The following is a 22,465-nucleotide window of genomic DNA, read 5'->3' on the forward strand; positions in this document are numbered from 1 at the left end:
TCCAATGTGATTCTAGTGTATGTCAAATTGACTAAAATTACCTAGCACACCTCTCATCAGGAAGTATGTTACCATGAAAACAAGAGAATGGGTAAAACTTCTCTACCACCTGATTTCTCTGGAAAGAATCAGTCACATTAATTTAATTGGTATTAATAGAATGAAAATAAAAATTGCTACATAAGTGTTGAGTATCCCTGTTGATCACAGTCCTAAGGATTTTTTTTCATTATTGACATAAAGTTTTTTACTTAAGACAAGAATAAGGACTTAACTGGTGTTTTAATTTCAAATAGCTTGATACTAGATTATATCATGCATAGCTGTCTTTTGATGTCCATGATTTCTGTATCTATGGCTTAAATAGCTTCAAATGGAAAATATAGGGAAATTGTGTCATTATTGTATGATGCATTTTAACAAGCATCTGTGCAGTATCTGAGTGTTGTAACTAATTTAGAGAGAATTTGCTGTCAGCTTCAGGATGTGTATAGATTACATGCAAGCACTATGCAATTGTATACATGCTGATTGAGAAGCCAGACTTCAGTAGCCACAAGGGTCCTAGAGTAGGTTGCCTAGAAGCTAATGAATAATAATATATACTTTAGCATGTAGGGCAAGAATGATCAGATCTCTTACTTCTGATTATTGATAGTTTTCTAAATACTTTGAGGTGTTAAAACTATTGCATCGGTCTTTATTGAGCAAGCGGGCTGTTCAAAGACCATGGGCATAATGGCTCACCTCTCTCTTCTGAAAAACCACTCACCAATTCTGTCAGATTTTTAAAATTGATAGGTACAATTAAATCAAACAAAATGAGATAAATATAAACAAGTCAAAGATAACTTCAAATGAATTTTACAGCTCTCAAGTGTCCTCTTTAATAAAAAGAAAGAGGGGGAGGGAGGGAGGGAGTGAGAGAGGGAGGGAGGGAGGAAAGAAGGAAGAAAGGTAGGAAGAAAGGAAGGGCTTCCTTCTGATCTCTTGTCTGGATGCAATCTTATTGTAAGGGCACAACCTAGAAAAATGCCCAGAAACTTGATGGTATTCAGAGGTTTTACAACTCTTTATCTGAATATAAGTAATTTTTATATTATGAACAATAAGAAATTCTTCAAGATACCCGGTGAATAGTTAATGGCAATGTGTGAATCTATAAGCCATAGGGACTTGGTGTCTTTTATTATAATTTTGATTGCTTTTAATTTTTTACCTAATTACAGAAAGAAGTAAATTCACTTTCAATCATACTCTATTCAGCTCTCCTGTTATTACCTACTTTAACTTTCACCTAGAAATGACTCACCTGTGTTTTTTGCTAATTTGTAGGAACCTAGTGGTTACTCTTTTATTTCAGTTTGATAAGTACTTGGCGTTGCTTTCTTGAAGGGTCTTATTGCTTTTATGCTTGCTTGATTTCTCCCCCTTTACTTAATTCTCACATTTTTCACATGTCTTCGTGCCCTCTCTTCTCTATCTGCTGTGGCTTTAGACCTTTCTGGGTGTCCTGACAACTCACTACCTCCTGCTGATCCTACCCCTTATCCTGATGCTCTCCTGTGAACCTGCTGATCCTACCCCTTATCCTGATGCTCTCCTGTGAACCTGCTTGCTTTTGTTTATGGTACTTTGCAGAACTCGCAACTGGCTGTCCTTGCTCTACTGAGACACAACCACTGTCACCAAAGAGCTACTTGTATATGATGATGTGCATATAAGTATTCAAAATTAAAATGTAAAAACATGAAAAGAAACTCTGATTGTAGCACTGTACAATTTCTCCTTTGTAAATATTCCCTTCCTGGTGAACATCAAGTTCCCAATTTGACATCACTAGTTAAATGACTTCAGATTGGGCAAGAGATGAACATGGTTCATATTCCAAGCAAGAGCCTGGGGCTCCATTATACCACTGATAGTGGCAATTCTATTGCATAGTCCCACTTTTGCTAAGATAACAAAGTGACTTGTATGTTATTTCATTCCTTGTAGTGACTATGAATCATTACTGTCCTGTCCTAGGTACTTCAAGAGATTGTGACATTCAGAGATAATATTTTTTGTTGGTGAACTAAATAGATAAAGACAATACTTACACATGATTATTAGAAAAACAGGGTTATTTTATTTTTTAAAGTACTTTCTGTTATTACTACCGTTGTTGATTTTCAACATACACCTGTCTCAATTTCATAGTAAACGTAGTTGTAACAGAAGTCCTGTACCTTGTTGCTGATACATAACCCTTATGTTTTTTTTTCTTTTGTCTATTTCTGTATTTGGAGACTATGTAGCCAAATATTACCTCCAACTTGCAACCCCCAACCCCTGTCTCCTAAATGATAGAAATATAGATGTACACTGCCACACCAGCCTCTGCCTATTTTCAAATGACTTTTGTTTGTACTTTTATTCCAACCCATCTCAAATCCATTAGTTAAGTGCTCAGAAAATAAATGTTAATGGAGATAGAGCATCTTGAATGAAGGCAGCAGATTTCTAATAATTATCATTAATTTGACTGCCTTCATGATGTTTTTCTTCATTTTATAAAAGGGAACAGTAACTATGTGTTATCTGACAGCAGAGAAGAGAGTTTTTCTCTGTTTGAAAAGTTCACTTTAAAGGTTCCTGTGATGCATGACAGCTATAAAATAGGGTTTCTGTTCCAGAATGAATTGCCCGTGGCTGCTCTTCAGGGTTGCTTTATTCTGAGCCTATGCGTCCTATTTGAACATAAAACAGTGCATATTTATATCTCTGATGCGCCAATAAATAAAAATGTTGCTTCCTTCAGGGAAGTTTCCTGGGAACTAATTAGAGTCAGTAGCATAGAAAAGCAGAGATTGAGAATATGCTTCAGCATCTTCCATTGCTCTGCTTATTCTGAGGATGGTTCTTTCTGCACATTTATGCATGCAGGAAGTGGTGACAACACATTTCATAGTTAGAATGCACCTGTGACATCCTTGTAGCTGTAGTGTGATTGCCTTTGAGCATCCTCTCTCTCTCTCTCTCTCTCTCTCTCTCTCTCTCTCTCTCTCTCTCTCTCTCTCTCTTTCTTTCTCTCTCCTTTCTCTCTTTTCCACAGCTTAAATTCCCCTTATAGAATAGAGGACTTTTCTTTATGTACAAGGAAATTAAACTTATTCAGGCGTACACCTGCTGCATAAGTAGAAAAATACCTAGGGTGCCATTTGCATTTTAAATATTCAGTTTCTGCTGCTGTCAATATGGCTAATTGTTGAATCATTTTATTAGAATTACTATTTTATCAAATGAAATTTAAAAAAGATCTCCATCACGTAGATTTAAAATACAAGAAGTACCATTTGTATGTGTTAATGACATTGCCAGTGTTCACTGGACTTTCTGACATTTATTGTTTAATAATAAATTGTTAAGTATGTAGTTTGACTCATTGGACAATTGCTTTAAATGTAATTATATATAATGCAAATATACGTTTCTGTGACATTTCTAAAATTGTTATGGTACCATAATTTTTATTAGCGTATTCAGAAAGGATTTTACCTAATCTGAACATTAGTATGTGATTTAACAAGGGTTCATAGGACTCTTTCACTCCAGTTTTTGTTAGGATCACAGTCTTAGTGTAACAAAGTAACTAGGAATCATACTGAGAAAGTGTTTAGCTGGCTTCACTCCTAGAAGTGCCCTGAAGATTAAAGAAAGCAAATAGATGCGTTAACTGAAGGCAAAATTGTAATGATTTCACTAGATGCAAAATAAATGATAAATGGGCATTTATTGGGGAACACTTACACAGATAATAACAAAGAACCACAGGAGCATTTCTGTGCCTTTCTGATCGGATCCACAGACCTAAGGGAGAGAAACCATGAGAGAGACCATGCGTCAGACTTTTCTCTTTCTGCTTCATCTGCCTAAAACCATGTCCAAAGGGGTGTGGCCACCATTATGAGTTCACAGGCAAGATGCTGCTACACCCAATGACCTACTTGCTCCAGCATGAATTCAGCCTTGCAGATTCCAAATAATCCATTAAGTCATGAAATTAGTCCATGGTTCAGGTGAAGGCCCATTACCTACCAATTGCCCTACTCTGACACTAGTGAATAGGCACCACACTTTCAACACATGAGTTTTGGGGAATTTTTCCTATATGAAACAAAATTGTTTATATATAATTCATACAGGAAGATAATGGATTATTTTGCTTTGTTCGAATTCAATTTCAGTTGTTTTATAGCAAACTTAAAGCTACTGTTATTGTTCTTATGTATATTGTGCTAAAATAACCACTTGTTATTTTATTTAAGACATATCCTATTCCTGGAAGTTTTTTCTGTAGACAATAATTTAAGAAGTATGCATATCTAGATCATGAGCTGAGAAAGGTTTAAAATCTATACTTTAAGTCATAATATTCAAAGTAATTTTACAATATTTTCTGAGGAAAACTACATTAAGAAGTTCATTAAATAGGTCCTAATGATGAAGGCTGATGGTGTAGACCAGTGTTTAGCATACACGTCTGTAGCAGACTTTCTTGGACCACCAGTCCTCAAATTATGACATGAAGACTTGTTTTTAATTATGATTGCCTGGTCTTAGCTTAGGCTTGTTTCTAGATAGCTCATTTTTAACTTAAACTAACCCATTTTTATTAAGCTATGTGCTGCCCTGAGACTTGATTACCTCATCTACATACTGTCCATCCTGCTTCCTGGTTTCCTCCATCTCTGACTGGCTCTCCTTTTCTCTTTGCCCACCTGCCCTGCCTGTCCCTACACTCCCTAGCTATTGGCCATTCAACTTTTTATTAGATCAATCAGGTTTCTTAGGCAGACAAAGTGAAACAGTAACACATCTTTACATAGTTAAACAAATGCAGCACAAGCAAATGCAACATACCTTTACATAGTTAAACAATTATTTTGTAACAAATAACTAATCATATGCTCTATTCCACAACACAGGACCATCTAGTTTGCTCACCAGTACCATGTAAAAGAATGGAAGGAAGGAGTAGGAAGAGAAAGAGGGGGAAGAAGGGAAAGAAATGGGGGAATTAAGAGAGAAAGAAAGAAAGAGAGAGAGAAAGAGAGAAAGAAAGGAAGAATAAATTCTGCAAGTACAATTGCAATGGAATATGCAGATTTCTGTTACTAGGAGTAAGTAAATAATGAAAATGATGTAATAGAGCCTGGGTTAGCCACTAATGAACTACTTCTGTTTTGTTGCAGCTTTCAGCCCTGGAGAGGCAGATCTTTGACTTCCTCGGCTTCCAGTGGGCACCCATTCTTGGAAATTTCCTGCATATAATAGTTGTCATATTGGGTTTATTTGGAACCATTCAGTATAGACCACGTTACATTCTGGTGGTAAGTGTTATTGTTATGTGTCTTCATATAAACACCATGAAGTCTCTATAAGAAAATGAATAACATAATTAGTGAGCCCTTCTGATATAACAATGGCATTGCTCTTCTACCTCTGAAGTGCTCAATTGTGCAATAAATGCCAATCTATAGAGAAGACAATGCAAAGAAAGCTTCATTCAGATCAAAGCCATCTCTGTGAATCTGAGAGGACAGTGTTATTCATGGAGTAACTGACTTCAAAGTTTTCAAGAAAATTTAATACAAGTTTGGATAGAATGGAAGGCCATATGATTCTATGATGACATGCAGTTTACCTGCATAGTCTGTCATTGTATTCAATTATCATAAATATTCAGTGACGCCCCACTAACCTTAGAAAGCAAACCTATCTAGCACAATGATTTGATCACTGAATACAATAACATAATTTTTTAATTAACATAGGGTATCCTAACTGCATGAACACAATAGTGTTTAGTATATTGTCATATTTTCTGTTTCCTGTTTGTTAAAATTTAATATCTATCACTTGTCAAGATATATATACTTGAAGCACTGTCCATCTTGTAAAGTATGCCATGCATGGCCAGCTGGTTCTGTTGTAAGGCACTTGAGGGGCACACACACTAGCCTACATGTAATTGATGCCATTCACAGCACTTAGTTGTCTGTATTATAAAAATGCAGAAATATAGCTACTTGTTTAGGAGTGGAGGGAAAGGGAGAGGGACCTGGAACTGACTTGTGAAGCAGCCTTGTTTCTTATCTAAATTTAAACCGAAAAATAAATAAATAAAAATAAAGCTTAAGAGGAAATGTGAACAGATACGGTGCTGATATGCAGTTCATCACTAGCTGCCAAATAAAAAAGTGTGAAGTCACATGTAGTGGGAAACAGTGAGGAGATAGATACTCTTCTCGTAGTGCAAGCGTTACATGAGCCAGTTAGGCCCTGGTGGAGGGAAGCCTGGTGATGCCTAATAAAGGATAAAAAAAAAGACATCTCATGCTTGATTCTTTATGCATTTGTCTCAAGTAGGAAACATCTAAACTTCTTTTCCTGTGACAAAATACAGTGGCAGAATCATTTGAGGAGGTGGAGAGCTTATTTTAACTCACAAGTCCATGCTACAATTCATCATTGCTGGGAAGTCAAGGTGACAAGAACCGGAAGTAGGAACATCCATAATCTAGAGGAAGGAACAGTCAATTAAGACATGCATGTGCTCTACCCACTTTTTCCTTTTTATAAGGTTTGCAACTGACACCCAGGGATCAGGCCAACCACTTTTAGGCTGAGTCTTTTTCACATCAATTTATGTAATCAAGACAGACAAGGCTACAGGCTGGCTAATGTAGACCATCCTCCACTGACGTGCTCTTGCCAGCTGATTATACCTTATGCCAAGTTGACATTTAAAACTTGCTGTCCCAAGCAATGTGTAGCCATGTTGGATTTGGATTGTCTTATAGGCAATGTGATTGTCTGGGAAACAGGGCAAGACTAGTTCCAAGGTCAACACTTACATCAAGAACCATTTAAGATTTCTGATCTGGTGATGAAACTTCAGAAGTTAATAAGAGGAGTGGAACCAATACACATCTGGTTCTCCTGCTCCACACTGGGTTTCCTGAGCAAGTCACTTAACCAGTTAATCAGCCCCTTCTCACCTATAAATTAAGGATTCTAAAATAGGCTTCATAGGGTTTTTGGAAAGATTAAGTGAAGCGGGTGACATGGAGGTCTTGCTTTCCCATTAATTCCTTGCTTTCTTTCTTCTACTCCCTTGGAGTCTTGTAAGAGTGTAAACAAAATGAAAAAAAAAGTGAATGATGCAACACATTAAAAGAGACAATGATGAGAACAAAATATGAAGGGTTTGTTATAGGTGTTTATCTTTAGAGATTTTTCCAGGTCTGAAGCTTCCTTTTCTTGCCATGAAAGTCAGAAGGGAGGCAGGAAAGCAAAAGAAAAGAAACCAGAAAGAGAAGCAATGCCAGTAACTACCAAGGGGACCTTGGGAGCTGGTGTGGTGTAAGAGTCAGGAAACAGAAGACATATGCACAAGAGCTTCATTGCACTCAGTGTTCTCAAAGAGTATGCCTAGTAAATAAGATTTGCACATGAACACATTATTAATCATGCTCATGACACAGAAACAAAGGATCAGAGTGATTAATCATTAAATTGTGCCCAAGAGAATGCTGTGCTGGGCCACAATGCCAGTCAGAGTTCTCAGGGGAAGAGGCTGGAGATGCAGGCAGGGGCTGAGGGCACTTGAGCTAAGGTACCCAATCACTGGTTACTCCAAGTCTCATCTTCCGATTTAAATATTTGCCTGGCCACTGCCCAGCTGTTCTCACTCCATGTTGACAGCATTTCTCCTCTGGGACCCTACTGCCCCCGACCTCCATCCTATGGTGGGGAGCTCCTGGAAAGATGGAGGCCTTTTATATGCATTCCTTTCTAGTCACCTATTCCTACTAAAGCATAATATTCTCTACATGTTTAATGAATGAATGGCAGCTACGTGGTGTTCTGTGATGATTCCAGACAAGAAATCCTTTCAATCCCTTCTTCTCTAGGTTTCACACAGCAGGTCTTAGCATCCAGGCACTTCTGCAGGGGGACTGACTCTTCCAGTCCCTCATAAGACATCATGACACACTGCAGTACTTCCTTTTGTCGCGCACCATAGTTGTACCATGGTTGCAGTTTAACATTTAGATTGCCAGAGGTTTCTTCTTGCTGTCACACTGCAATTTTTGTGTCTCCCTCCCTTTATGTGCCAATTACTCTTAATCCACTTCAAACTGACAAATTCTTTTGAGCACCAGGTACGTGCTAAGTGCTTACTCTGAAATAATAAAATATGATGTCTGCTGCTGCAACCATTTAATGGAGTTCAAAGCATAGCAAATCGAAGGTTAAGTTACCTCCATTTCTGACAATACACGGGGTTGCCATACTTGACCTCAAAGAATTAGCCACCCTAATGAAGATGGGTTAGCTAAATGGCTATGCAGAAGAATTTCTCCACATAGGGTATGAATTTAAACTGAGGAAAATTGTTTCTCTGCTTTCTTATGCCTTTTGCCCTCCTCTCGACTACCTGTGCTGTTTTCTCTGGACCATGTGCTCTTCTTGTTCTTCTGCCTCCTCTGAGGCACATTCTGAACCTTCCACTCTTGGAAAATTCATAGTCCTTCAGCCAAACTGTCACTTAGTAAAAGCTGGCTCTAAACTATGCACCTAGGCAGGACTAAGTGCCTTGTCCTGACTATTAACACAGATTTTGGTCACTTCCTACTTTGCTCCTCTTATTTGTCACAGCTTCTAACTTCTACACTGTATTCACCATGTTCTCTTGAGAGCAGAATTGTAGCCACCCATTGCTGTATTCTACCTCAAGCTTAATGTATGATGAAGAAACAATAAATGAATTCAAGGTTTTCAGATGAAGAGACTTTGTTTCATTTATTATTGACTGTGAAGCGTTGGAACATGAACTTGATTTTATATTTAACGTATTTACCTCCTTTATATAACTCATTTCATAAATTTTTTTCAGTAATCAGAATATAAGCAGCAGGTTTTACCTGTCCTAACATAGACCAAATCTTGATTTGATTAACTGTTAACTATTCATTACTATATTTTTGCCTTCACTCTTCCTTCCTTACTAACAAGGTACAGGGATGTCAGGTTTCCATTAAGATTCTGCTCAACAAAATGATGAATTCCAGGTGAATGCAGAAAAATGGAAAAAAGAGCCTATCCTATTTGTTTCATAGCATATTGTGAGCTAATATTGTGGTAGATTCACACATATAGGAAAAAATGAGGCATGTTAGTAAAAATAATTCACATTAAAGACTCAAAACTCAGTGGTGGAAATGCAGACTGGGAAAATTATGAAGTGTTTATTTGAATTACCAAATGTTGAAATATCCTCACAAAACAAGGAAATGTTTAGGAAATCACACAAACCCATGCACTCATTATCTGTGAGAATAGGACTTCAAATATGTGTACTGAGTTTAAGTAAATGAGGAGAGGGAGAGATTACATACAGTTAATTTTAACATGGAGAAGTCAAGTCATTTATACTTTGATTCTATCTGAACTACATAAATATGCAAGCCTATTGCCATGCTCCATACCAACCAACAGATATTTGTCTAAACCAGGTCATATGGTACTGTAAACATCATGCCTGATGAACTGTTAATTAAAACAACCCACTTCAAAGACAAGGTAGGGTGAATAGCCAGTCTCAAAGGTGATGACTTAGGTAAATGTCCATCCATGGGTTGGTCTTATTAAGGTTCTCTTCTGCATGTCTGTGATTCATGTAGTCTCTCATCTACACATTGAAGTGTATCATTTATATTCCACACAAACCAAATTTCAATAATGCAGTCATTGTTTTCAACCAGAAGCATTGAAGGAGCTATTATAAAGAACATTCTGTCCCTCCAAACAAACATCTGTCGTGTTACTGCCACATGTGACATATCAATGACAAGATATTAAAAAAAACTGTCATTGCTAAAACATTATGTTATAGAATTCATATAAATGAGCCAAATTTTAATAAACTGGTCATTGTATTCACTTGTCATCTGATGAAGTGAAAATTTTAGTGAGAAGTCAATTTATTAATAGAATGCTTTTATTAAGGTGGTTTGCATTAAAGCATACTAAACCCAGCATACTAAAATAAGCATGCTGTCTCTGGGGCAGTCTGCCAGGCTTCATAGGACAACCCTGGCATTCTCTAGGGAATCAAAGGATAACCTATTCTTCAGGGGCTTAATATGGTGCCTTGAGTGATAGGCCACTTGAAAAGTGCCTCGTGCAATACTAGGAACACAACAAGTGTCATAATGACCTTTGGCACAGTCAAATGTGTAGAATTAGATAGTTGCCATCAATGTCTGTGAAAGGTCAGAAACAGAATCTATAATACAACTTGCAGGAGATCCTTAGTTCCCTTCAGGCACTGTTTGTGCTGTGAGTTTTGTAAAGGGCTTGTTTTATTTTACTTTTGTTATACTGTGGACATTCTCAGTATTTATGGATTTGGAGTGGGGTTGTAATGATTAAGGATTATATGCTTCTTCTTGGGATGTGGTCCCATGATAGAGAACCTGCCTAGAGTCTGCAAGTGCCTTCTTTAGTTCCCAGCATAGAAAAAATAACAACAGAAATCCCCTCTGTTCTGGTTTATTCTTGCTTCAGTTGAAGATCTTTCCTTGGCCATTGTCACTGGTTTTCCTCTGGACTTGGTGTTCAGCATTTCTGACCTGCGCTGAGAAACTTTTGATTAATTCAGAGTATGCATCATCATGATAGGAATCCTCTGATTAGAAGAACACCTATACTTTTTGTATCTGTGATGTATAAAGGCATTCTATTAAGAATGTAGATAAACTCTTTTCAATGGGAATAGTGCATGGTTCAGAAAATTATGTTTGAATGACTTTAGTAATAGCTACAAACACCTAAACCATCACAACTTATCACTCACTGATCATGTGACCTCTTTCACAAGTTTTAATGTAAATTCACAGGGACTGTGGAGCATTAAATAATTTTATTATCTTTTTTTCTAAAAGCAAAACACACCCAGAACAGAATAATGTTATACCAAATATATTCACTCAGTTTACACCTACATGAGATCATTTTTAAAACCTTTAAAAACATAGATGACAGAGGCCAAGTAAATTGATTCTTTCAGACAAAACTTTTAGTAAACATCTGGTAAAATTGTTGTTTTAATGTAGTACCTAAAGTTCATATTTTAACACAGAAAAGATAATGTAAGGAAAATAATTTCAAAATGTTATTTTAAGACCATGATACAATGATTGCAATCACTCATAGAAAGAAATGACATAACTTACATGCCTATTTCAAGAATTCATAGAGTTTTCCAGTATAGTAAGAAGAGCATGCAAACTATTGTATTTAATCAATCTACCGTGCTTACAGCATATACCGTCCCCAATTATCTAGGACTCTGTATATCCATGCAGGAGTCGGATCTGGACTACACTAAATCAGATTGGCTAATGCTCTTGTTGACACTGACTATTTTGACCTTTCCACCAGGGCGTGCATGAACGGTATTTTTTTAATAAAAGAAATCTGTTCATTTGCTCATTCTCCTAGTTATTATATTCTGGCATTGTAAGGCATTTTGTATTATTAGTTTTTTATTCTTCTCACATATATTATATCCTGACTGCAGTTTTCCTTCCCCCCACCTCTGCCAGAGCCTTCCCTCTCAGAAAAAAGCAGGGCTGGCAGGGATATCAACCAAATATGCCGTAATATTCTACAATAATACCAGGTACAAAACCATTCTATCAATGTTCAACAAGACAACCTAGTAGGAGGAAGAGCATCCCACAAGCATGCAAAAAGTCAGAGACATTCCCAGAGCCCATTATTAGAAGTTCCACAAGACACCAAGCTAGTCAGCAATAACATATATGCAGGGGATCTAGGTCAGACCCCTACAGGATGCCTTATATCTGCAAGTCCCAGTCAGTTGTTTCTGTGGGAAATGTTCTCCTGGTGTCCCTGACCTTTCTGGTTCATCCAACCCTTTCTCCCCTTCTCCAAAGGACTCCCTGAGCTTTGCCTAACTTTGGCTGTGTGACTCTGCACCTGCTCCCATTGGTTACTGGATGAAGTCGCTCTGGTCTCTATGGTGATGATGATGCTGGGCTCCTGTTTTAGAATACTTTGCAGTTGGGACGAACTGCAGATCAAAGGTTTCATGACTGGCTTGGTGCCCCAGTCCTTCCACTTGAGGCCTTGCCTCATTACAGATGTCAAGTTCAGGTTTTGTAACAAAATGCCCCTCATTTCTAAGCATTTCTTCCAGTTTTTTCTCCATCCCTCATTCCCACTTTATCCTGTCTATTCCCAACTCCAGTCACCCCCAAGTACATCCCTCGAAATCCATTCTATTAGCCTTTCACAGGAAGATCCTTGCATCACCCCTTAATCCTCCCTATCTGTATTCACTTATAAATTAATATTAGCTGTAAAGTAAAAGATAATTGTGCTGTGATCTAAAGACCCAGAAAGGCTAAATAACAAGGATAGATTGAAGATATTTCATGTGGTTACACTTTCAATATTTGTTTACCGGAACATGAGTTCTGCTCTTAGTAAAGTAATACAAGAGAGTTATGTGGTAACTTTATTCCACATGTCCATTCTCAAAGTCTTCATTCAGAGATATGGAGGGTTTACTGTGACTAAATTTCTAAAATTAGACAATTTAAAGTTATGAATTAAATATTTATCTGTCTAATGTCTGAATGTTTGGATATATTTCTGTGGGTCTGTAGATAGGCAGAATGATAGATTATGGATAGTACATTGATACATAGAGAGTTGTGGGTAGATTGATGGCTCACAGAAAACTGCATAATTGTGTTCTTTTGAAAACATAGTGCACAGAAAATGGAAATCACATGAGCACTCAGATTTAAGTTGGACTGCAAGTCAGAAAAGCATTTAGAAATCTAGGTTTCTATACAGTCATTAAAAACAGTCAGAACCATCGGATTTTCAATTTTTAAATCTTAGGGTACTCTTAAAAAAGTTTTTCTGACTGTGCTCTATTTCCTCACAAAGGACTGGCATAGAAATGAATACTTTACATTGATATGGATTTCAGTTTATTGAACCAAATGCAAGGTCAACTTTGTTATGTATATTTCTTCTCTTGTTCAGATATTGTGTTTATACAGCTCTTTTAAGTATGTAATGTGTAATTAAATACAGATTATAGATAGTTACCTATGACAGTCAAACTTTTAATCATGTTAAGTTTTCTAGATTTACAGAGCTATATTTCAAATGGATAGATATTCTTCAAACCTTTCAAAGACCTACAGAACATGGCATTTAAAATGTTTTAGGGTTTTTCATGACAGTGAGACACAACTCCTCCCGGCAGCACCAATTACATCAGAGAGGAAGATGGGCATCGAAGAAACTCCACAACAAAGGACTTACATTTACTGATAATTCTGTAACTGTTTTATTTCCAATATGTGTTTTTCATCTTCTTTTCTCTTTCTCTCTTGTTCTCTCAACCCGTTTCCTATCCAGTACACAGTGTGGAGTGCCCTCTGGGTCACCTGGAATGTGTTCATCATCTGCTTTTATTTGGAAGTAGGTGGCCTCTCTAAGGTAAGTTTATCATGCCTTTAAAATACACTTTGAAAAGAAACAGTTATAAATTAATTATGCTGATATACATTTGCATTATTATAGTTAAGTGGAGAAATATACAACATTTAGCCATAGGATTAATAAAAATCATCCATGTTGGCATGTGTCACATACCTGTAATCTCAACACTTGGGAGGTTGAGATAGGATCCTTTCAAGGACATACTTTGCTGCATAGTGAATTTAAAGTCAGCATGTGCTATATGAGACCTTATTTAAAAACTAATGTCTATATTATATGGGAAAATGAAGCTCAGAGGAATGCATGCTAGTATAAAGGAATTTCAAAATATTTTTGATTTTTATACTGAAGTTGAGATTATCTCCAAGTGAATTCTCGTGTTCATTTGATGAATCCATAGTTGTCATGGTGATATGTCCTATATATTAAGGTAAAGGGGGCTTTGAGCATGCATGCTTAAAGAAGAAAAAGAGTTGTGAAGATTGGAAAGTATAGATTAGATTTCAGTGGAGCTACATTTGCCAACATGTGAACGCATGGGTGTGCTGATTTCTGTTCTGAGGTTCTCATCATACACAAGACTTTGCTCGTAATAAAACATGGTACAGACGTTATTTCTCCCAGTTTACAACTGTTATTTTCATCTGGATTCCTGAAAACATATGTTTTGTTTGTTACTAAAACATAAAAACAGTGTGTTAAATTTCTAGTTGTCAATCTAAAAGATACTGTTACTTTGCATAGCTTTCACTGTAAAAGAAGCAGCATAATGGTATCCAAAAGTTGTATAAAGAGGCATATTATTTTTAGATATTTTATTATGAAATAAATTTGAGCTAATCTTTCTATTGTTCTGTTACAATCTGAAATTGTGCACAGCATTCGGTCCTCTATTGGCATTTGGTGTCCTGCTATTAAAACTCTACCTTGATGGCCACAGATGCTTTTAGAATTCCTGGACTCTACTGAAGTACACATTGAATAAATCATGTGTGTTTCACCCAAAAGGAGAAAATTATTGAGGGATTTACTTTAGAGCCCTTAGAAATGGTTTGTTTCTTTTTCCTATACTATAATGACTTTAAAATTGAATTTTGTCATTATTTTTCCCATTGGAGTGTTCAGAGGCCACAAATGACATTTGTGCTACTGAGATCCATACATAAGCTCTAGCATGGTGATTCTCCACCTGTCGGTTGTGACCCCCCGTGGGGGTCACATAAATGATGTCCTGCATATCATGTATTTAGATTATGATTCATAACAGTAGCAAAATTACAGGAGTGACATGGAAATGAAACGATTTTATGGTTGGGGTCACCACAACATGAGGAACTATGTTGCAGGGTTGCAGCATTAGGAGGGGTGAGAACCACTGTTTTAGATGCTTCCTTGGCAATTTACATTGCTGATTATTTATCATCACTAATTTATAGGACATAAAGTTTGACTCAACTGTACATCCAGGTGTTGTGCTCCATAATGTAGTTTATAGGTAATTTTAAAATGCAAGCCTTATAAACAAAAATGTCATGAGTCAAAAGTTAAACACAGTATTCAGCCCCTTATTTTCTATCTTGTGACTTGAATGATCACTTTAATTCATAGGTTTTATTCATTTCACTGGGTGGAAATTGTCTTTTATTGTCTCAACTATGGACTGATTTGGAATAAGTTAGAATAGAGAAAGTTTGCCCTGAAGAATTGGCATAATATTGTGTTGAAAGAAAACCGAGTTCCAATAATAAGCATTTAGTTCAAGTTTCAATTTCAGCACATAGTGTGGGCTGTGAACCAATCACACTCGACTTCATGAGCCTATGAAGAACATTGTAAGAGGGCCACTTTTGCCAAGTAATTGTGATAGTAAATGTTGGTTTACTGTGTGTTACTGTTTATGCATATCATATATGGTAACTATGTAAGCTTCAAAACAATTCTGTGGAATAATAAAGATAAATAACAGCAGTTATTGGCTCTGCACAAGTTTAATTACCTATCGTTGCTCAAAATTATTTTTGGAACTGCTCCTTGTTGGTGCTTTTTTAGCCTTGGTGTGTATGTCAAAGGATTTCTTTTTTTGTTTTGGTCTCCTTTATTGGACATTAGTTGTTGGAATATGAAACAAGGCTTGACCAGGATAGGAGCTGGGCAGATAGGCATGTTCAGTAGTGCTGAGAGACCTCTACATAGGCCCCTCTGTGGCAGTATTTGCGTCACTGGTCATGTTTGCCTTCCTTGTAAGAATAGCATTAGCAGAAAAATACATAGGAAGCAAGAACCAAGTTGAGCCCAACAGGTTGATGTACTTGTCATCTTGATTTTTCATTTTTAACCCATTTAAAATCTATTCAGCTATCAACACATAGTTTTGGCTAAAAGAATGTGTGTCTCCAAAAAAACATTCTTAATGTTTTCTGTTGATTATTTACAGCCTTTCTGGCTAGTCACAGTTTAATCTCAAATGGAGCCTCCAGGAATCTATTCTGAAAGAGTAAAGTTAAAGACCCTTGTCAGACAAATACCCCTGCCAAGCTTCCAGCTGGATTTTATTTTCTAAGAAATCCTGTATCCATGTGTGATAGTTCATGTGCTGAACTTATTAGAGAGAGTTATCCATCTCCTGGTAGTTTGTAAAGCATTTGTGGGTAATTACCCACTTTAATGGATTAGCACAAGTTACCCTGTAACTTGACTTTCACCCATACATACATTCTGGAACAAATAACTTGTTGAGCTCTGTTTCCTGGGAAAATGTACAGTAAGGTAAGGTCTATTCATACCAGCATGTGCAACAATTGAACAAAGAAACAGTTCTGTCTAAGTCCAGCTTCATCAACCAGTATCAGGGTTCTCCAGAGAAACAAAATGTCTGGAGCATATATTACAGAGGGTATTTATTGTATCGGCTCATACAAGTCAGTCTGGGGAGTCAAACAATGGCCGTCTCCATGCTGGCAGGGCTGAGAATGTGGTAATTGCTCAGTCCTTAGTACCAAGTGCCATGGCAGTTCCAGTCTTGAGAGCCACAGGTCTTCACTCCTTATCAACAAGCGAAAGAAGTCAGATTCCAATCTCAGCAAAGGGAAACAGCTATAGTGGCAGTCATAGAGGAGATGTGTTCTCCAGCAAGGAAAGCACCAGGCAGGCAGGTAAATATCAACAGCTTTTCCTTTTGGCTGGGCTGCTGCCAGAAGACATTCCTTATTCTGAAGGAGGGTCTCCCTCTAAAATTAATCCTTCAAAAAATACCCTTATAAATTACAGAGATGTGTCTTATAATCTACAAATCATGTTATAAATTTGAGGGAGATTTAAAATAATTTTGAAGAACATAATAAAGCAACACTTTATTTATGAATGAACCCAAGCAGTGCTTAGAGACTATGCATTCAAGAAAATATTACTAAAAATGAAATTTTATAAATTTTTCAACCTTCCACCTGAAGGTAATAGAAAAAAATTTGACCTATGTTTCATGATCGCTTACTTCCTTGCTTTATATTAATACACGGGCAGCTAACTCTGAGATAGGGAAAAGAGCAACTCAAAATCCCATTGTCATTAGAGTCATAACTACAGATGATACAGAATGTAGAAAAACTCCAATAACTTTGGAATTTCACATGAAATTACTGGGTATATTAACAGAATAACATCAAAAATATCATTATCAGAAATAGAAATAGAAATAGAAAAAAGTCAAACAAAAATTACTATCAAAATGTTTCAAATTAAAGAAAGAAAAAAGAAACTCAAACCCATGAAAAATGTAGCAAGCACATGAAGAAGAAATAATGCTAATCTTACCCCACCTTTTAGACAATGAAAGACAAATCAACATCTTTAAGATATATTTATGATCTGACATCTCCTGGCATTACATATTATGTGAGAGTTATGTTGTCACTGAGTTCCTAACAATCCTTGTGTGTCTCCCCAGAAAATGTGATATTGTAGAGTTAGTTTGTGTTATGGATATTTTAAAAGCTATTCAACTTAAAAACATGCATGACTATGTTACTACTAAATTCTTGGTCAACTTTAACATTTTGCATAATACTGCATAACATATATGGTATAAATGCACATAGTTTTCATCACTATTCTTTTATATTATAAATGTCTTAATTAGAGTTACTGTTACTGTGATGAAATATTGTGGCCAAAAGCAAATTGAGAGCAAATGGATTTATTTGGTTTACACTTACACATCAGTCCTTATCCTTGGAGAAGTCAAGACTGGGCAGGAACCTAGGGACAGATCTGTTGCTGAGGCCATCAAGGAGTGCTGTTTATGGGCTTGCTTCCAAGATTTCTTATAGAACCCAGAACCACCAGTTCAGGAATGGCTCGACCCACTATGGGCTAGGCCCTCCAACATCACTCATTAATTGAGAAAATGTGATAGCCTGGTCTTATAGAAACTTTTTCTTAATTGAAGCTCCCTCTTCTCTGATGACTCTGGCTTATGTCAAGTTGACATAAAACTAGCCAGCACAAGGAAATGTAAGCTAGGTTCCTTTCTTCCTTTTGTGTGGGTGAGGGGTTGTTGTTAACTTCAAATAAAAGAACTTATTTTTATCTTATTTAATTATTTAATATTTCCTAAATATTAACTATTGTTCATTTTAATCAGGCACCAACTTATATTTTTTCATTTTTGTTGTAATTTGTGTATCTTACGTTTGTGTTACAGCACAATGTTTTGGTGTTTAATCCTCTGACTCTGAAACTTAATTTTTTTGAATTGTGAAAAGTAATTATCTAATAGCTTACCCCATGTCTTACCATGGTACTAATAATATTAACTGAATAGACTTTGCACTGGTGTCTTTTATGGGGTAATATATAAGACCTGTTTCTATAATGCTGTCATGTTTGCTACACTATTGTTTAATTAATATTAGTTTGTTTCTTATTTTTGTGGTAGGAATTCCCTTTCTACAATCCTATATCCCCTTGCTTTGTTATTTGAAATCATATATTCACATGGCTTTCTTTGTAGGGTTACATTTGTACAAATGTGTTTCAAATGTGTGGGGGGCCGGTGTTCATGTCTTATTTGGCTTTCTTTTTACTTATAGTGCTGAACTTTTAATTAATTTAGAATGCATGAGAAAAAACTTGTATTACAGGAGTTAAGAAGGTAATCTTTAGTATCTTTAGTAAAAGAACCAGTAACTAGTAGGAAGACAAAGTGGATGAAAACAAAAAAAATGGAGTGATAAAATTTATTCTTTGCTTTAAAACTTAGCTTCCCTATAAATTAGCTGTCAGGATTTCTGGGTTCCATTGGACAGAATGCCTGATAGTGTGCCCCACCCATGCAGGGAGAAGGTTGAAAAGACAGAGGCTTAGATAATCAAGAGGCTAAAAAAAAAACAGTGTTCACAAACATTCAGAGGCCCAGCAGCAGTGACAGCCTTATCAGAAAACAACTGCTAAAATGGAAAGAGGGCCCAGCTGTTGTTCATCTGCTCATGCTTGCCATTACTAAGGTGTGATGGAAGAGGATGTGATTTTCCCATATGGATCCCCCATCTGCTGCTTTGCCAAGGCAGGGCAGAGTGTGGACTGGGGGTCTAACTGATTGCACAAAGCCAGGGCGTTTCAAAAAGGAATCAGTGCAGCCTCAAGAGCCAGGGGCAACTGAGATCACTCCAGAGCTCAGCCTAACCATTCTTATTAATGATTGTGCACACTCTCATGGATGATCAGACAACTGGCTAGATTCTTATGCGGCCTTTGATGGCAGCTTTCAGATGTTGCCTTTGCATTTATCTCATGTGCCACCCAGCCACGCAGCAGGCATCTGCCACTATGGTCTTGAACACATTGATACTTCCCACATCTTTTAGGACTTGAAAGTGACGGATGCGTTGTTTTCGAAGATGACTGTATGTAGGTAACCAACAGTGCGATGTAATATCATATTCTGGAGTTGCAGCTCCATTTTCTGCAAAGCCAAGAAAACCAAAGCATTCATGCTACAGAGTTGTTGGAAGAACTGTGTGAGATAATACAGGGACATCTCCTGAGGTCTCAGTAAATGATGTCTGTCTTTATTGTCATCATGATCATCTTCTTTGCTTTGGGATAAATTAATAGACATTGGGATCCTCACCCCAAATCCTCTGGAGCATATATTTAATAGCATGCATGAGCTGCACAATGGTAATGTGTAGGACCGTGGTTTAGAGAGGTATGAAGCAGTCTCTTGAGACAGGATCTCAGATCTGCACATTAGCTTCTCAGCTGCAATGCTGTTAGTTAAATTCTTCCCTTCAGCATGTGCACAGCTCCTGATATACACAACAGACGGGTTCTCTGTGTATCCTTGCTTGCTGCTCCAGTTAGAAACACTGCAAGCATCTTTGTGTGCCTCTGTCTTTTTTTTAATAGAATTTTGTTGTTGTTGTTGTTGTTGTTGTTGCTTAAAGATAAACAGGGGCACAATTAGTAACTTAAATGATGCTTCTTTGGAATTTAGATTCTCCTGAGGAATATATTCAGAACATAAATGTAAAACCTTTCTCATTATCTGCCACATGCTTGTATCAAGTAAGTCCTGGAATCTAAACTAGGAATCACAATAGAATGAAGAACAAACACATATCTGGTGGTCTGTCTGTGCACTCTGATGGAGATATATCTCTCAATATCCACATGTGGACCAGAGGAAGGCTTTGCTATTCTTCTGTGACTTACCCCAGGGGTGGTCTTGCTAGTTCCATGAGGCTGGGGAACTGAGGTCCTTGATATTACTGTTCTCATATTTATTCAGGATCTCACTCATTCCTCACAGTTTTCTTCCTTTAGAAATATTGAAAGTTGTAAGCTACAATTAAAACTTGAGTTGTACTTTGTCATCCCAAAAGAATTATATGGCTCCCTTAATAACATCTTTTAAGTTTTTCCCAAATGGTAGAAATATAAGGCTAATATTTATTCTAATGGAGTTTTCTTGAAATATGTGTAAAGCCTGTGTATTAATGACCTCAGAGAATGTCAAATGTATCACATCTTCATAGAATTCTGAATATGCATTACTCTGCATGAACATAAATTAAGTCATGGAAGAGGAAGGCAATCCTATGAAAATTTACTCAATCTTAATTATGAGCTTCGATCAAAAGCTTTCTAAAATACTCCAAGGAAAGAATTGAACTAATTCATCATGGCCTTCATACAGGTGCTATGCTTGGCCTTTTCTATTGTGTTCTTACCTCTAGGGTAGATATTATCATCTTTATTTTAAAGATAGGAACTTCAGTGAGGAGAAGCTGCCTTGCTCAAGGCATATGTGCAATAATGATGGGAATGTCAGGCCTGATGAATCCCATCACACCGCATTGCCTTCCACATAGAAAGAAAACCCACGTGCTTTTGTTTCCCTCTGCCCTGTTCCACCTACACTTTCTGCTTGTAGGTATTTTAGTTCTTGTAGAAATACAAACCTTTTTTTCTCAAAGGCAATAATAGTGCTTTGTGGATCTCATTTTATATAAACTGATAGGGATACTCATGAGAGTCTTCTGTGGAATTTTCATGTACACGGTCCCCATGAGCAGCCAGGCAGCATCAGTGAAGTTATTCTTTGCAAGGAATATTGTCATCAGTAGATTTGTCTCTGTAATTAATTGGCCCATTATTTTTCTTTGTCAATATTTGTTTTCTTTCAAGGTTGAGTTCTTCCAGTAACCTTGTCTTTGGGCAGAGAAACTGAAGCATGACAATCAAACAATTAAGTATGATCTCCGCACACAAGGTGTTGCGCGGCAAACTTCTCTCAGTCTCTTTCGATGCTTTACAGTCTTTGAGTTTTATTTAATTCTTTATGCAAACTAGACTACACAGTGTGTTTCCTTTTCTATTTGCATAAATACAACCCATGGAGTTTATTGGAACTGAGTTGTACCTTTTTTTAAATAAGCTATTCCTGTCTGGAAATTTATTGAATAGAATCTTGAAATGTGATGTTTATAGAAGGTTAGGGGGAGGATGCTAAATACCTGGTTCAAAGACAATGTATCTGGCAAATAATTCAGAATAAAATCCTACACTTAGCAAATGTGTATATTTCTGGAGCTACAGGAAGCAAATTCTCTTTATTGTATCGTGACAAAAATGGGATGAGTATGACAAAAGACACTAAAATAATGCTCAGTCTCTTTAGTAACAAAACACTCTGGCTAGGAATTGATATATTAGTGTGTGTGAACTATGCCCCCCTAAAAGACCTTCTTTTCATCACTGGGGGCTATTAGTGAGTCTGTTCAACTAGTAAAGAGGAGTATCACAGCCTGCTATCTGGTAATAAATCTGAGTCATAAAGATTTAAAGATGTTTATTTCTATCTCTGGCAAAGCAATTATGTTCTTTAAAAATAGTAGGCCAATATAAAATACACTATGTGTACCTTATTCCAAAGAACTTGTGATGGGAAAGTCCTGTGTACATGTCAACAAAGCACTGTTGGCCAATAGGAAGCAAGATAGGTGGGACTAGGAGTCCAGGAGGACTCTGGGTAGAAGAAACACAGGCAGTCATCATGTAGCCCGCCATCCGGTAAGAGAAACACTTAGATGGGTTAAATACTTAAGTCAGAGCTAGCCAGTAAGAAGCAGAGTAAATGGCCAACAGCTTCATAATTAATACAGCTTCTTGGGTATTATTTGGGGACTACAACGTGGCAGAGCCCAGGCGACTGGTGGGAAAAAACCGAAGCCGCTGACAAGGAAAAGGCTTCTCTCTACAAACTTGTATCATATCTTTTTCCCTTTGGGGGGTGTTAGTGCCTGGACTGCCCAAAGACAAAGCCCCCAGCACCTTTGTGCATTGAGGTGATTGATTCTTGGAG

General features: G+C 37.0%; 1 protein-coding gene across 1 annotated transcript in view; it reads left to right on the forward strand.

Annotated features, from left to right (window-relative positions):
* Window positions 1–22,465, forward strand: part of Nkain3 (sodium/potassium transporting ATPase interacting 3) — a 629,532-nt gene that overhangs the window by 307,245 nt on the left and 299,822 nt on the right. Inside the window, exons 2-3 of the mRNA XM_040740792.1 lie at window positions 5,238–5,375; window positions 13,519–13,599. Of these exons, the coding sequence (XP_040596726.1) occupies window positions 5,238–5,375; window positions 13,519–13,599 (219 nt within the window). The remainder of the gene's footprint in view (window positions 1–5,237; window positions 5,376–13,518; window positions 13,600–22,465) is intronic.

The sequence above is a fragment of the Mesocricetus auratus genome, unplaced genomic scaffold (genome assembly GCF_017639785.1).
Source record: "Mesocricetus auratus isolate SY011 unplaced genomic scaffold, BCM_Maur_2.0 Super-Scaffold_6730, whole genome shotgun sequence".
Lineage (NCBI taxonomy): Eukaryota > Metazoa > Chordata > Mammalia > Rodentia > Cricetidae > Mesocricetus > Mesocricetus auratus.